This window comes from Hypomesus transpacificus, chromosome 17, assembly GCF_021917145.1.
Source record: "Hypomesus transpacificus isolate Combined female chromosome 17, fHypTra1, whole genome shotgun sequence".
Lineage (NCBI taxonomy): Eukaryota > Metazoa > Chordata > Actinopteri > Osmeriformes > Osmeridae > Hypomesus > Hypomesus transpacificus.
Window position 1 is genome coordinate 15,955,201 of NC_061076.1, and position 14,036 is coordinate 15,969,236.

The 14,036-nt window shown below is 50.6% G+C and overlaps 2 protein-coding genes across 2 annotated transcripts in view; both read left to right on the top strand.

Moving 5' to 3' along the window:
• Positions 1-14,036, top strand: part of LOC124479583 — a 272,624-nt gene that overhangs the window by 242,771 nt on the left and 15,817 nt on the right.
• On the top strand, positions 1,092-4,486 carry LOC124479628 (neurabin-2-like). The gene is made up of 2 exons (XM_047038456.1): positions 1,092-1,229; positions 2,894-4,486. The coding sequence occupies exon 2, from the start codon at positions 2,975-2,977 to the stop codon at positions 4,469-4,471; it is 1,497 nt and encodes a 498-aa protein (XP_046894412.1). The 5' UTR covers positions 1,092-1,229; positions 2,894-2,974; the 3' UTR covers positions 4,472-4,486.

Consider the following 14,036-nt stretch of genomic DNA (forward strand, 5'->3'; position numbering starts at 1 on the left):
GGACACTGGAGGAAGAGAGACGATGTGAGACTCGACTGAAATTGTGGGCCTGCAGAACATGCCCAGTGCCTGTTCACACTCACACATGGACTAATAGTGATCTACGGGGTTTGATTAGTAAAATATGTTCAAACCCTATAGTTCATAAACGGTCTTTGATTCGGTCACCAAATACGGAGTGGGCTACAAAGAACTATGTTTATTGGGTGAAAATCAAAGTTATTTGTTACATTGATGCCTTCTGAATTTGTCTTTATTTACTTGTTCAGTGAATAAGGCCACGGCCAAGAGAAACACATTTTGATGCGTAAATGTGAATATCTGAATAATAAGGTATCAAACTAACCAATCAATGTGTAGAGTAATTTAAATATGACTAGAGCCTACATAAACACGAGGGATTGGCTATAATGATTTATTGTAATCTAAAAATAACGTTTTGTAGGCTCAGAAGGATATCATACCTTTTCTCAGTAAGTTTTTTCGTTAACCCATTAGGAAAGCATCACTTTTGTAGGTTCACAGATTCTCCTCACGATGGCGCTAATAGATAGATTTGACCTGCTCGCATAATGGTCCAGTTGAATGCGCTGTCAATAATGGCACGTAAATAGCTCACTTTTATTCCAGAAACAATTATCAATATTGATGTCTCATACTTACACTAATGTCGAGTTTTATTGTTTTCTCTAGTCTAGGCTAATTAAGATCCGGTGTCCACATTTTTTAAGTTCAATAGCATAGACATGACTTAACATAAGACATATTGACTAGATATGCGCCCATGCTTGAAGGCAAACGAATGATCAACTAAATGACAGCAACGTTTACATTGAGCAGCAACAACTGACCAGTAAGTCAAGATAATGTAACTTTCTATAAACTGTTGGTAAGCCTATGCTAAACCTATTAAATAAATAGCTTGAAGTAACATGTATAGGCAAAATAATAGGTCCATTAACCATTATCTCAATTAAACATTGAATTATCATTGCGTTACATTAAGGGTTAACGGTACTTGGGCCATATGCTTGTTGGTGATGAGGGAGGGAGGATGGAGAGGAGGGGGTAGAGAGAGGAAGAGAGAGGAAGAGAGAGAGAGAGGGCAGTCGTCAATGCGCTACGCTCGCAGGGGGAGTAAGGGAGCGAAAAAACGGAACGTGGACACAATGGATTGTCAAATACACGAATTATAAAGGAGCAAGGATTTAGGAAACACTGGGAATAAGGTAGGACACATGGTAACCAAACTGTGAAAAATGCTTTTGTTCGTCTGGTCTTTGTGTGCGAATGTTATTCATACTGCAGGAGAAAGAGATGCAGGAAGAACCCGTAGCTAGACATCAGGGAAGCGAGGTGATCTAGAGGCCCATTTCCGCAGGGTCCTAATGTTCCGCTAACGTCATTTAAACGTTTTAAACAATATGTTCGTGAAAGAAAGACTGTTCAAACGTTTTTAACGTCGTTGACAATAAATAATGCAAGACTTTGGCGTTAAACTGTAAACCGACCTGGTAGCTGGATAGTCTGCCACTAGGCTATCCGCGTCACAACAAAGCCTATCAGCTGTCGTGCACGCATTTCATTGACGAACCGTTATAATGTAGCCACCTGATTTAATACACATTTTTTTTTTTCCACATTGCTGCAATAATGTCATCTTGCTCTATCAGGGTCCTGTCTGTCATACTACGTTATGTCAGACAAATTAACAGTAGTCTGGTAGCCTTCTAAAGTCTGTGTGTGGCGGTACAAGCTTATAACTTCAGATCTGAATCCGAATTTCATTCCATACCTGTTTGCATTGGAAGGTAAATGTTGTGCTCAAAAATAGGGCTCTAAACAATAGATTATGGCTGTATGATGGGCGTATTTTCCTTTTCATAAAAATGCCACACTTCGACAAAAACGAGGTGCACACAGTAAACCATTCTGATCTGACCATTAATTTGATTTCCGCTGACAAGTGTTCTGTGATCCAGGCCTATACCTAAACTCCTCTTGGGAAAACAGGCGCATAATGAATGTAATATACTATAGCCTCTAGTACACAATAACTACCCTGTTGGGTTTCTTATACAATGAGCAGCCTTATGAGTTTAGGGTTCACATTCAAAACCAGGAAACTAGCACAGTGCAGGGGGGAGAATGGAGGCATTGTGTCGGATATTTACATGATTGTGGTCTTAGTTTTGTTCGTCTTACACGATGTGTACGACGATGGGCGGTGGACTCCATCACAAGGTTTGGCGCTCTCAGCAGAATATAGCTTGTTGATTTTCAAGGCTTGTGTACCTCAATCAGTCTCTTGCTTCTGATAGCATGAATGGGGATTATTGTAGCTAATACAGTTAGCTTTAAGACCCTGTGGCGTCTTTCCATTTAGCAGCAGCTTACGCTGATGAGGAAGACCTGAAACGTTGTCAAGGAAGGAGGCAGAGAAAAACAGTATACATATTACCCTCTAATGAGTGGAAAGAGGATGAGGCACAAAATAATTATACCGTGTCAGAGTTGATTCTCTGCTAATATCTAACCGATTGACACCTATTCATTAGGCTCAGTGTATCTTTTGTTCTCTGTCCTTCAACTGCCTTCTTTTGCCACAGTTTATAGATTACAGTTGCGGTTTTCTCTGCTCTTCCCTATTCTCGTCCGCCGGCGGTCACGAGTGATTATCTCATATTCCCTCTCCTGTATGCTAACCATCTTTCAACCAGCTGTGCTCATATTCACTTCTCCCTCCTCTCCTGCCTTATCATCAACATTCCTTTCCTCTCTATGCAGCAACTCTCTCTCTTTCTATCTTTCTTCCAGCACTTTCTTTGTCCATCCTCCTAACAGACCTCACGTTGATTTTAGCGTTAAGGGTGCGTTTGTTTTGTCTCTGTAGGAGACGAGGTAGTCCCGGCGGAGCTTCAGTATGCTGTCATTGCTCTCGGTCAGTCCCACTCCGAGGTGCGCTTGATCAACCATGATGAAGACGGAAGCCCCGACCGCGGGGGGCAACAACGGCGGCGCCGGGGCGACCCTGCGGAGCCCGTCCCCCCACCGGAACGCGTACGAGGCCGGGCTGCAGGCACTGAAGCAAGCCACAGACGCCCTTAACAGCGCGGCCAACGGCGGCAACGGCAAGGACGGCAAGCCTCCGCCGCTGCCCCGGCCCCCGGGCCGCGGGCGTCGCTACGGCTCCAACGTGCACCGCATCAAAAACATGTTCATGCAGATGCAGTCGCCGGGCGACGACGACGACGACCCCTCGAAGGCGGGCGCCGAGCAGACCGTCAAGCTGTCGCTCCCCCGGGCCAGCAGCCTGAACGAGAACGTGGACCACAGCGCCCTGCTCAAACTGGGCGCCACCGTGTCGGAGCGCGTCAACCGCTTCGACCCCAAGGCCGGCGAGGGCGGGGCGGCGGGCCGCAGCTCGGCGGGCTACTCCAAGCTGCAGGAGACCCGGAAGATCTTCGAGCAGCGCACGCTGCAGGAGAAGCAGGCGGCCACCAACCGCATCCTCCTGAAGAAGGAGCGTGCGTCGGGCTTCCAGGATGGCCGCTTGGACGTGGTGGTGCGCTTCAATGGCAGCACCGAGGCCCTGGACCGGCTGGACGCGGTCGGGAGCGGCGGAGGGGAGGCAGTCAGCCCCACGGTGAGCCAGCTGAGCGCCGTGTTCGAGAAGGGCGACCTGAGGAACCACCTCCACCGGCCTTCCTCCACTTCGCCCCTGCCCCGTGGGGAGAGCCCCACTCCGGCCAAGCCCTCAGGCCTCGACTCCAACGACTCGGCCCAGAAAGTGCGCGTGCCTCCCCCCGGAGGTCAGGAAGAGGGGGGCCACCAGGCCTCAGACCAGGAGGGGTCCCCGCGGAGGAACAGGGCAGCCCCCCGACACGAAGACGGGACCTCTGGCGGCCCTCGACCCGGGGACAGAACCTCCACCGCCTCCTCCGGCGATGCTGAGCGGGAGGCCGGAACTGAAGCCAGGGGCTCGAGTACGGGAAGCGACCCAGACAGGGAGTCCAAACCTGGGGAGCAGCGGGACTCGGCGGGCCCCGAGGCAGGGAGCCGGCTGGTCCAGGCTGATGTCCACGCCTCCCGGGAGAACGGAGAGGGCGGAGACAGGGCAGCGGGGGAGGAGCCAGAGGCGGGGTCTGAGCTGGAGGGGCGGGACGAAGACGGCGGGGAGGAGGAGTCTCGGAAGGAGGATTACTCGGAGGGAGACCTGGTGGACGTCAGTGCGTACAGCGGCATCGGGGAAGACTCTGGAGGGAGCCAGCTGGACGAGGATGAGGAGCAGGAAGAGGAAGCCTACGAGCCCGAGTCCAGCTCCTCCGAGATGCCGGGACTTCCCCCGGAGGAGGAGCCTCCGCCAGCCAATAGGAAGATCTGCTTCAGCACTGGACCAATCACGGTGAGTCAAGGTTACATAGCACCTGAGGTTTTCCGCGAAATAGAAGAGAATTCCCGTTTGCTTTGAACAAGTTATGTGATGTGACAAAACACGCTAATCAAAGGCTTTTAGTGTGGCTACACAACAAGGTAAACATCCTTTCTTGGTAGTTTCAGTGTTCAGGGAAACTGTATTCCCTGTAATAAAAGACCTGTGTCCTCGTGACAGATTAAGCAGAGTTTCAAAACACTGCGGGCGTCGAACGGCACCTGTGGTTTCTGTAGAGCCATTTCAGGCTGACTGTGTGGGCGGGTTGCTGCGCGTATGACTGACAGGTTGTGAAATCCCTCTCTGCCTTGGTCAGAGACACCTCCTCCTGCCTGCCATCGTCTTCCTGTGAAACACAGAGCAAGCGAGGGAGAGAGAGGGAGACAGACAGAGGAAGCGTGAGAGAGAGAGAAACAAAGAGAGATGGAGTTTACAAAAGACTTTTGACTTAAAATATATCTTCGTGTCAACATCTGCCAGCTGACCACCAGTTAAGATGGAAAGAGAGAGGGAAAGAGAGAGAGAGGTGTAATAAGCCGCCCTGAGAAAGATCAGCCTGTCATCTTATGACCACATCCTGTCACATGGTCTGTCTATAGAGGGAGATCAGTGATCAGCCCTCTCCCGAGCTGTAGTGACAGGTCTTGGCTGTGATTGGTCCACAGGACGATTGGTTTTGTCCTCTAGGGCTGGGATGCTTGTTTTAACTGTGTGTGTGCGTATGTGTGAACCTGTCTGCATGTGTATTTGTGTGTGCTTGCGCGCCTGCCCCGGTTTGTGTGTGTGTGTATGAGCATGTGTGTGTGTGAGCATGTGTGTGTGTGTGTGTGTGTGTGTAGCAGTGTGTGTGTGTGTGGCAGTCTGTGCAGTCAGCCATCCTAAACCTCTCCGGCCCTTATTCCCCTCGTAGAGCAGTTCAGTCTTCTAAGAAATATTATGACAGAGCTGTCACTTTTAGCAGTCTCTCTCTCTCTCTTTCTCTCTCCTCTCTCTGTCTCTCTCTCTCTCTCAAACCCAGGCTGGGTGGAGCCTTGAGTCGCTGTCGAAACCTCCAGCAGGACAGTTGTTTGGCGGCTTTTGTCTACAATAGCAGCATTGTATGTCACAGTCTGGAACTCAAGCACACAGAAGGTGTGACTAACAGAATGTTGTTATACAACCAATTTGCTTCAAAGCTGCTGTACAGCCACAGGGTGTTCTGTTAGCATATAGGTGTCACGTAGAGTTCCTCTGTGACCTACTAAGCCATTTAACCGAGCAACAGACTAGCTGGAGAAAAGCTCTCAGGTCTTGCAGAAAGACTGTCCTCCTTTTTGCTTCTCGTTCAAGCCAGAGACAGGGACGGTTGCCTGCTAGGCTAGCTAGCTACAGAAGCATGCTAGGCTAGCTAGCTTCAGAGCCTGTCTATTGCTGCAGACTGCAGGGGTTTCCTCAGCAACACGTATAACTAGTCCTGTCGACACTCTGCTGAGCTACACTGGCTCCCCTGGTCCCTAACCCTGGTCCCTGGTTCCTAAACCTGGTCCCTGGTCCCATGTCCCTGGTTCCCAACCCTGGTTCCTAATCCTGGTCCCAAAACCTGGTCCCTGGTTCTTAATCCTGGTCCCTGGTTCTTGGTCCCTGGTTCCTAACCCTGGTCCCTTGTCCCACGTCCCTGGTTGGGTTCTAGTGTCAGGTTGGCTGTGCTCCGTTATGTTATCTGTTTACGTCTTTGGCGCACACAGGCCCCTTCCTGTTTGTGACCCTCCACTTCAAGGTCACTGCACCCCCCCCCCCCCCCCTTCTGACCTTGGGGAAGGTTCCGGAGGTGGGCAGAGGAACCTTGAGGGGTGTGTTGTGTCTTGGGAGCGTAGCTGGTGGTCTGGCTGTGGTCAAGGGATTTTTTCTGTAGTGTGTTTATCTTTTGTTCTTTTTTTTATTTCATTGATATAACTGTATAAACAGTTGTTGTAACCTTTGTATCCCTTCCCCTCTCTCCTCAGTTGGCTCCTCGCTTCTCGTTATCCCTCCCTCCCTCTCTCCCTCTCCCTCTCCCTCTCTCTCACTCTCTCTGTGTCTCTCTCTCCCTCTCGCCTTCTTAGTCCTACATGTCTGCAACCAATTCATCCATACTGCAGCCTGACCAGTAAGCTGTCGCTGCTGAGCCTGATAACCTAACTCCACTATTACTACCCACAAGTACTGTATGTGTGTGCGTGTTTGTGTGCGTGTGTGTGCGTGCCTGTGCAGCTCAACAGGGTGTCAGACAGGTGTGTGTGTGTGACCCTGTTATTAAGTGCTTCCTGATTCCAGACAGACTTGGGCGGAGCTTCTTACCCACCCAAACAGAGGAAGTGCTTTGAGTGAGAGAGAGGGAGGGAGAGAGAGAGAGAGAGGGGGGGGGGGGGGGGGTGCACATTAGGAATGGCCTATATCACACAGTGCCAAGTGCAACGAGTGCTCCCTGAGTGGAGTCGAATCAAACACACCTCATTTCTTACTAGTTCACTAATACTTCTTTCCTCTACCTGACCCAGGCCAAAGATGCTACACTGATGACCACTTCTCATCGACGTCACCCTCAGAGCACAGACAGCCCATAGAACGTTCTCTGGTCTGGCTTGGCCCTGCGGTGCGATACACGTTAACCAGATTAAGGCTCCGCCCTAGACTACAGGGTATATATAGGAGTGTGGGTCAGGAGGCTGTTAATCTTCCACCAGCTGAGTGTTTAAGGGCAGTACTCCAGGCTGGGGGGAGGGAGGGGAACATCCCCACATCATCTGGGCATCTTCATCTTTCCTTCCTTCCTTCCTTTCACTCTCTCCATCTCTCACACACACAGGTATACGCACTCACACGCTCGCTCGCACGCACATTCACACGTACGCACCCACACTCCTCTCACCCACCCACACACACGCACTCGCTCACTCACACATGCACTCACGCACCAACACTATCCCCCATACACACACACACACACTCTCCCCCATACACACACACACACACTCTCCCCCATACACACACACACACTCTCCCCCATACACACCCACACACTCTCCCCCATACACACACACACTCTCCCGCATACACACAAACACTCTCCCCCATAGACACACACACTCTCCCCCATACACAAACACACTCTCCCCCATACACACACACACTCTCCCCCATTCACACACACTCTCCCCCATACACACACACACTCTCCCCCATACACACACACAGCCCTGTACATACCCTGTGCCCAGCAGCCTGTCTGCTGCTTGTTGATCCTTATCAGCCTTCCATTGCTGATGTGGAGAACAACACATCCAGTAGCATTCCACTGGCTTTTTATAGTCTGAAACACTCTGCCTTGTTTACAGCCAGGCCCGAGGCTTCAGTGTGTGTGTGTGTGTGTGTGTGTGTGTGTTAGAGAGTGTGTGTGTGTGTGTTAGAGAGGGTGTGTGTGTGTCAGGGGTTGGCTGGACACCCCTCCTTAGCTCCACCCCCTGTAATGTTACTGGACCGTGTCCACTTCCTGTCTTCTGAGGCCTCACCTGATTGGTGCTCCGGCAAGAAAACGTTGTGAATCCAGCCTCAGATAGCTGGTCTAGTCAGGCTGTAACTCCTCCACAAGAGAGAGAGAAAGCATATGATACAGGTGGGATTTAAACTAATGTTCTAGAAATATGTCATTTTATATTTTTTTAATTGTATTGTATTTGCAGAACAGCAGGTCTAACTGTGCTGTAGCTAGCTACAGTGTAGGTAAGATGGAGGCTTGCTGTGTCGCCAGGTCTGGATTCTTCAAGTCTGGGCCTGGCTGGGTGAATATTCAAGAGCGGAAGGAGAACAATACCAGGCACATGCCTGAATATCCCCCCTACCCCTTTTCTCTCTCTCTCTCTCTCTCTCTCTCTCTCTCTCTCTCTCTCCTCTCTCTCTCTTCTCTCTCTCTCTCTCTCTCTCTCTCTCCTCTCTCTCTCTCTCTCTCTCTCTCTCACACACACTCTCTGTGTGTCTCTCTCTCTCTCTCTCTCTCTCTCTCTCTCTCTCTCTCTCTCTCTCTCTCTCTCTCTCTCTCTCTCTCACACACACACACTCTCTGTGTCTCTCTCTCTCTCACACACACACACACTCTCTGTGTCTCTCTCTCTCCACCTAAATCTGTCTTTCCCGGAGTGAAGGATTATTAAAAAACCTGTCCATTCTTTCTTCCAACCTGAACAGGAAGAGCCCTTTGGTGTGTGTGTGTGTGTTTCTCACCCAGCTTACCTCTGAATCAATTGACTTTGTCTCCCCATCTGTGTGTGTATGTGTGTCTGTCAGTCTGTGTGCATCTGTTGTGTTCTGCTTTGAAAAAACGAGCCCTCGTCGTCGTCACCGTTTCCCTCCGGGAATGCGGACATTTTGTAAACCCTCCGGCACGCGGTTGTCTCCTGCAGATGGGCGCTTCCGTTTGAGGGGTAAACCCGTCTCAGGGCACCCAGGAAGCGAATACAAGGCAGGGAGAGAGCACCCTCGCGGCACCACGGAGGACAACCCTGCTGGTCTCCTTCCTCCAGAGGAAAGGATGCCTCTTCATTGGGCCCAGCGCAGGCAGACAGTCATGGAGCCAGCTTGTACGTGACTCTGATGTATTTAATGTGGAACTGTCCCCAGAGAGCGAGCCTCTCTCTCTCTCTCTTCAGATGCAGTGTGTTTGTGCGCTAGGCTAACGTGCGATAGCCTGAGCTCTCGTTAACAAACCTAATTATCCTTGTTATCCCTCCGAACCTCCATCTCTCGGAACGCCTTTGAAATAACACCTCGTAATATCTGGTGAGAGACGGAGAAGGGCGTTTGGGGGGAAGGGGTGTGTGTGTGTGTGGAGGCTGTGGAACAAATGAGCGTATTCCATGACTTCAACCTCTCTATAAACCAGAACAGCGTAACAAAACAAAAAAGCCTCCTGCTCTGTCGATCTCCTCCACACTCTGGAGCCACCGGGGTAGGGAGAGCTGCCTTCCCCCTGGCGGCAGGAGCCCCCCTTCCCTCCCTCGGCCTGCTCTGAGCACGCTGAGAAGCGGGCTATTCCTGGTCCTGAGCGGCCATGATGGATGATCTGCCCTCCTGCCTGCCATCTCCCTCAGAGGGAGTCGATGCTTTTTTTTTTTTGTTCTTCTCCCCCCTCCCCGACTCCCTGAGCTCGGTGGCTCTGGTTGGACGCTGCTGCCCCCTGCGAGGCGTGGCGTTGATGAAGCGATGGCGCACTCCCGGCCTCTCACCTCACAGTGACCTCTGGGTGACTGCGGAGACGCTGGTTCCACTCGCGGCAGCTCTAACTTCTCGGTCACGAATGATAACATTACAGTCACTTTGTTGATTTAGATTTGATCCAAAGCCCCACACAGGGGGGGGGGGGGATGGGGGGGGGGGGGGGGTGTAGCCTCTTGATCTACAGTCGACTCTCCGAGGTAGAACCATTCCTCAGATAAAACCCGAAACCCTCACCTCATCATTCTCGGCATCCGGCGAACACCAGGAACAGGCTGCTGTGTGTGATTGGTTGATATGAAATCAGCGTGTGATTCCAGAAGCGCCACAACTCATCTGATTTACGGAGCGAGAAGACTGCTGTGGACGTGACCTATGGGAGGAGGGGCTGCGTTGGGGAATGAGGAACATGAGCAGGCTGTGACAGCGAGCTGAGTGGGTGTGTTCTTAATCGCACCGCTGCAAAAGCTGTGGGAGGTCCTCCCACTGTGTGCTGGAAGGCCATTAGGGAAACACACAGTCAGTCACAGTCAATCACACAGTCACACACACAGTCTGTCGCAGTCAATCACACAGTCACACACACAGTCAGTCACACACACTCAGTCTGTCACACACACACACAGTCAGTCACATACACAGTCGATCACAGACACACACACATACACAACCAGTCAGTCAGCCAGTCAACCCTATAACTCTCGACAGATACAGCGTTAAACATTCGGAAGAGGGCCAGACAGTCGGTTATAGCACGGCCACCAGCTCAATATCCACTTATCATCACGTCACCGTGATTGATGACAGTCGTCGAGAGCGACAGCTACGCGTGCGGAGAGAGGGACCGTCGGAGGGATAAACAGGATGATTGGTGGGGTGATGAGCTGGCATGTGCTTCCTGTTAGCACGTAGCCCGCTCCTCAAGGTGATGCTACGTTACGATAACCAGCGGGGTTCCTCGTGTCTGTCTGGCCGGCTGAGCGAGAGGAGGAGGAGGAAGTGTTGCTGTTGCATCCATTACAGTAAGATGCTGCAGGGGGTGCAGTATGTTAGGGGCTGGATCCTCCTTTTTGTCGTGACGAGATCTGATATCAGCTGGAACAGGAACCTTTACATCCAACTGACGACAGTGTTTATTTCTTTATTTTCTTTTTCAACAATACACTCCATGTTCAGCGTTTCAACTCTTAGCCAATCCCTAGTCTTCTTACTAAATAGGGTTGGCCACTTCCCTGAAATCTGAATAACTAAATAATAAGCACGTTACAAAGCACGTTTCTCTTCCATAGTTCTGCTCTGAATTAATTCGGACAGATATGGAACAAAGCGCGTGCTGTACAAGTTCAAGAAATATTTTTTTTTTTTTCCAATCACAGGACGATTCAGTATTTTGCGGGACGATTCCTATTTAGCGGGACAATTCCGTGATGGTTGTCAACCTTGGTTTTAGACCCTCAAGCATGTGGTGAGATATCTGATGAGATTATAGCTCAAACTATCCAATAAGAGCAACGCACACAAACGTGTACAAGAGTAGTTGGACCACGTCCATGGACAGGCAAGGGAGCTCCTATACTGGTGTGTGTGGATCTGTGTGTGTGTGTGTGTGGATCTGTGTGTGTGTGTGTATCTGTGTGGGTGTGTGTGTGGGTGTCCGTGTTGTGTCTGACATCGAAGGAGAGAGATACCGTAGTGCCTGCAGGCTCAGCTGTCAGTCTGACCTATCACGCTGCTAAAGACTGACCCTGGAAACCCTCCCTCTTGCAACCCCCGCCCGCCAGGCGGTTACCTGCCCCGCCGCAAGCCCCCGACCCGCCCTGCCCCAGCCGCCGAAACAAACACACCCCTCAGACGGTTCCCGCCGGGCGTGAAGGGGGCTGCTGATGACGAGGGCGATGAACGTGTCTCCTGGATCCGTGGGACTCCGGCACTCCCGTCCAGACTCGCTGTCACTGCTCACGTGTCTAGACGTGTCTAGACGTCACCCGCGGTCCTCAGAGAGGCTACAGCCTGGTTCTCGTCGTAGCTGGACCAACGGAGGACAGAGGCGTCTGCTCCCCGTGCGGGAGACGAAGGACGCCGCTAGTTAGCATGACGCGTGACTCCCCGGTTCGTCGTTAGGTTCAGTCATAATAAATGGGAGCACTTTGTGACCCACTCCCTCCACCCACCCTCCCAGGCAGTCGTGTTGATCCAGTGTGCAGAAGGGAAACAAACCTTGGTCGTCTCTGGAACTGTCTGTCTTTCTTTTTTCTCTCTGTCTCTCTGTCTGCCCTCTCAATGCTTGTTTTGTTCTCTTTGATTCAGTAGCTGTATTTGTCTCTCTCTCTTTCTCTCTCTTTCTCTGTCTCTCTCTATTTCTCAGTCTCTCTCTCTGTCTATTTCTCTCTCCCTATCTCTCTGTCTCTCTCTCTCACTGTCTCTCTCTCTGTCTATTTCTCTAGCTCACTCGCTCTCACTCGACCCCTGTCTCGCACTGTCTCTCTCAAACCCTTGTGCATGTCCCTGCTGCGTGATGACTCAATCCTGCAGCTGTCTGTTTCTCTGCTCTCAGACGCACACAGAAGCACCACTGGACCTCATCGCATCACGGTCACTCTCACACATGGCCCAATCCTATTTACAATAGCTTTTTCTCCACACAACCTGTTATTTCTAAATGGGATTTCATATCCATACCCCCCCCCCCCCCCCCCGTCGCTCTTTTCCTGCTATGCAGAGTGTGGTAGTCCTCTTTCTAGATGAAGTTGGTCGTGTGAACGGCCGCAGCACTTGCCCTTTAAGCTCCTCGTTCCTCGTTCAGTCCATATCAACACCTCTCCACACACAGTCTCTCATTTGTTTTCCAAATTCTCTCATTTGGAAGAAAAACTGGACGTTTAAGAAAACGATTGGAGTGTTTTTTTTTGCTGAAGTAGTTTGTCATTCTCAGCCCTCTCAGAAATCTGGAATCCCCCACCCTGTTTCTCCTAAAGCTGTCGTATCCAGAGCCCGTCACTGCGAACGCTGTCTGTTTGCTCTATTCTAGCACAACAGCCAACCTCTGCGGAGAGATCCGGTAATTTCAAATGCAGGTGTTATGGCTTCCAGCTGACTCTTCAGTTTGGAAAGAAAGTCCCCCCTTTCCTCAGAAAGTAGAATGAAACAGAGTTTGTGAGGACCAGCCCTGACAGAGAGAGCAGCGAGCGAGAGGACATGACAGGAGACAGTGTTTCCAGACTCATAATGGATTCTGCGCTAACTTTGGGAGTAACTAAATGCAGAAGCAACTTAAAGCTAGTTTGCACAGGACCGAACAGCCGCAGAACAGCAGAGGAACCGTCTAGAATGCATACAAAACAAGTCGATATTTGACTTTGTGACTAGCATACCAATTCTTCGAGCGAATCTGGAGTCTAAAGGGTTCATCTCCTGTCTGGTAAAGAGAGGCGCTTGTTTACTGGAGTCGACGAGGGTCAGACAGGAAGTGGAGTGGAGCTGAAGGCCAAGCCTGCTGTGGTAGAATGACGCACAGCCGAGCTTTGACTGTGTGTGTGTGTGTGTGTGTGTGTGTGTGCGTTCGACTGGATGCGCGTTTGACTGGATGTGTGTGTGTGTGCGTTCGACTGGATGTGTGTGTGTGTGCGTTTGACTGGATGTGTGTGTGCGTTTGACTGGATGTGTGTGTGTGTGTGTGTGCGTTTGACTGGATGTGTGTGTGTGTGTGTGTGCGTTTGACTGGATGTGTGTGTGTGTGCGTTCGACTGGATGTGTGTGTGTGTGCGTTTGACTGGATGTGTGTGTGCGTTTGACTGGATGTGTGTGTGTGTGTGCGTTTGACTGGATGTGTGTGTGTGTGTGTGTGCGTTTGACTGGATGTGTGTGTGTGTGTGTGTGCGTTTGACTGGATGTGTGTGTGTGTGCGTTCGACTGGATGTGTGTGTGTGTGCGTTTGACTGGATGTGTGTGTGCGTTTGACTGGATGTGTGTGTGTGTGTGTGTGCCTTGCAGAGGCAGTCTCTTTCTCTGCAGGACATGTGGGGAGGAAGTGTTAGGAAAGAGTTTCCATATTGAGAAACAGCACTCACAGGGCCTCTGCGAGCCTGCAGGAGAGGAACACTGTTAGAAAAGATGACTTGGCCCAACCGAAAACAAAACAACATTTAAAGAGTACATAGGCTATTCGACTTTCCCAGTTCATCTGGCGTCTTAAAGTGTTCATGTGGTTTACGGGAGTCGACGAGGGTTAGACAGGAAACCTAAATAAAAGACTTCATTTTGTTACTGCATTCCTTTTCATGAAATTAATCAATGACAAATTCAATCAAATTAAATAGTTCAATAAAACACCTTAATTTAATAATTGTTTTACAATGAATGTGTGACAAGGTGTTACTGG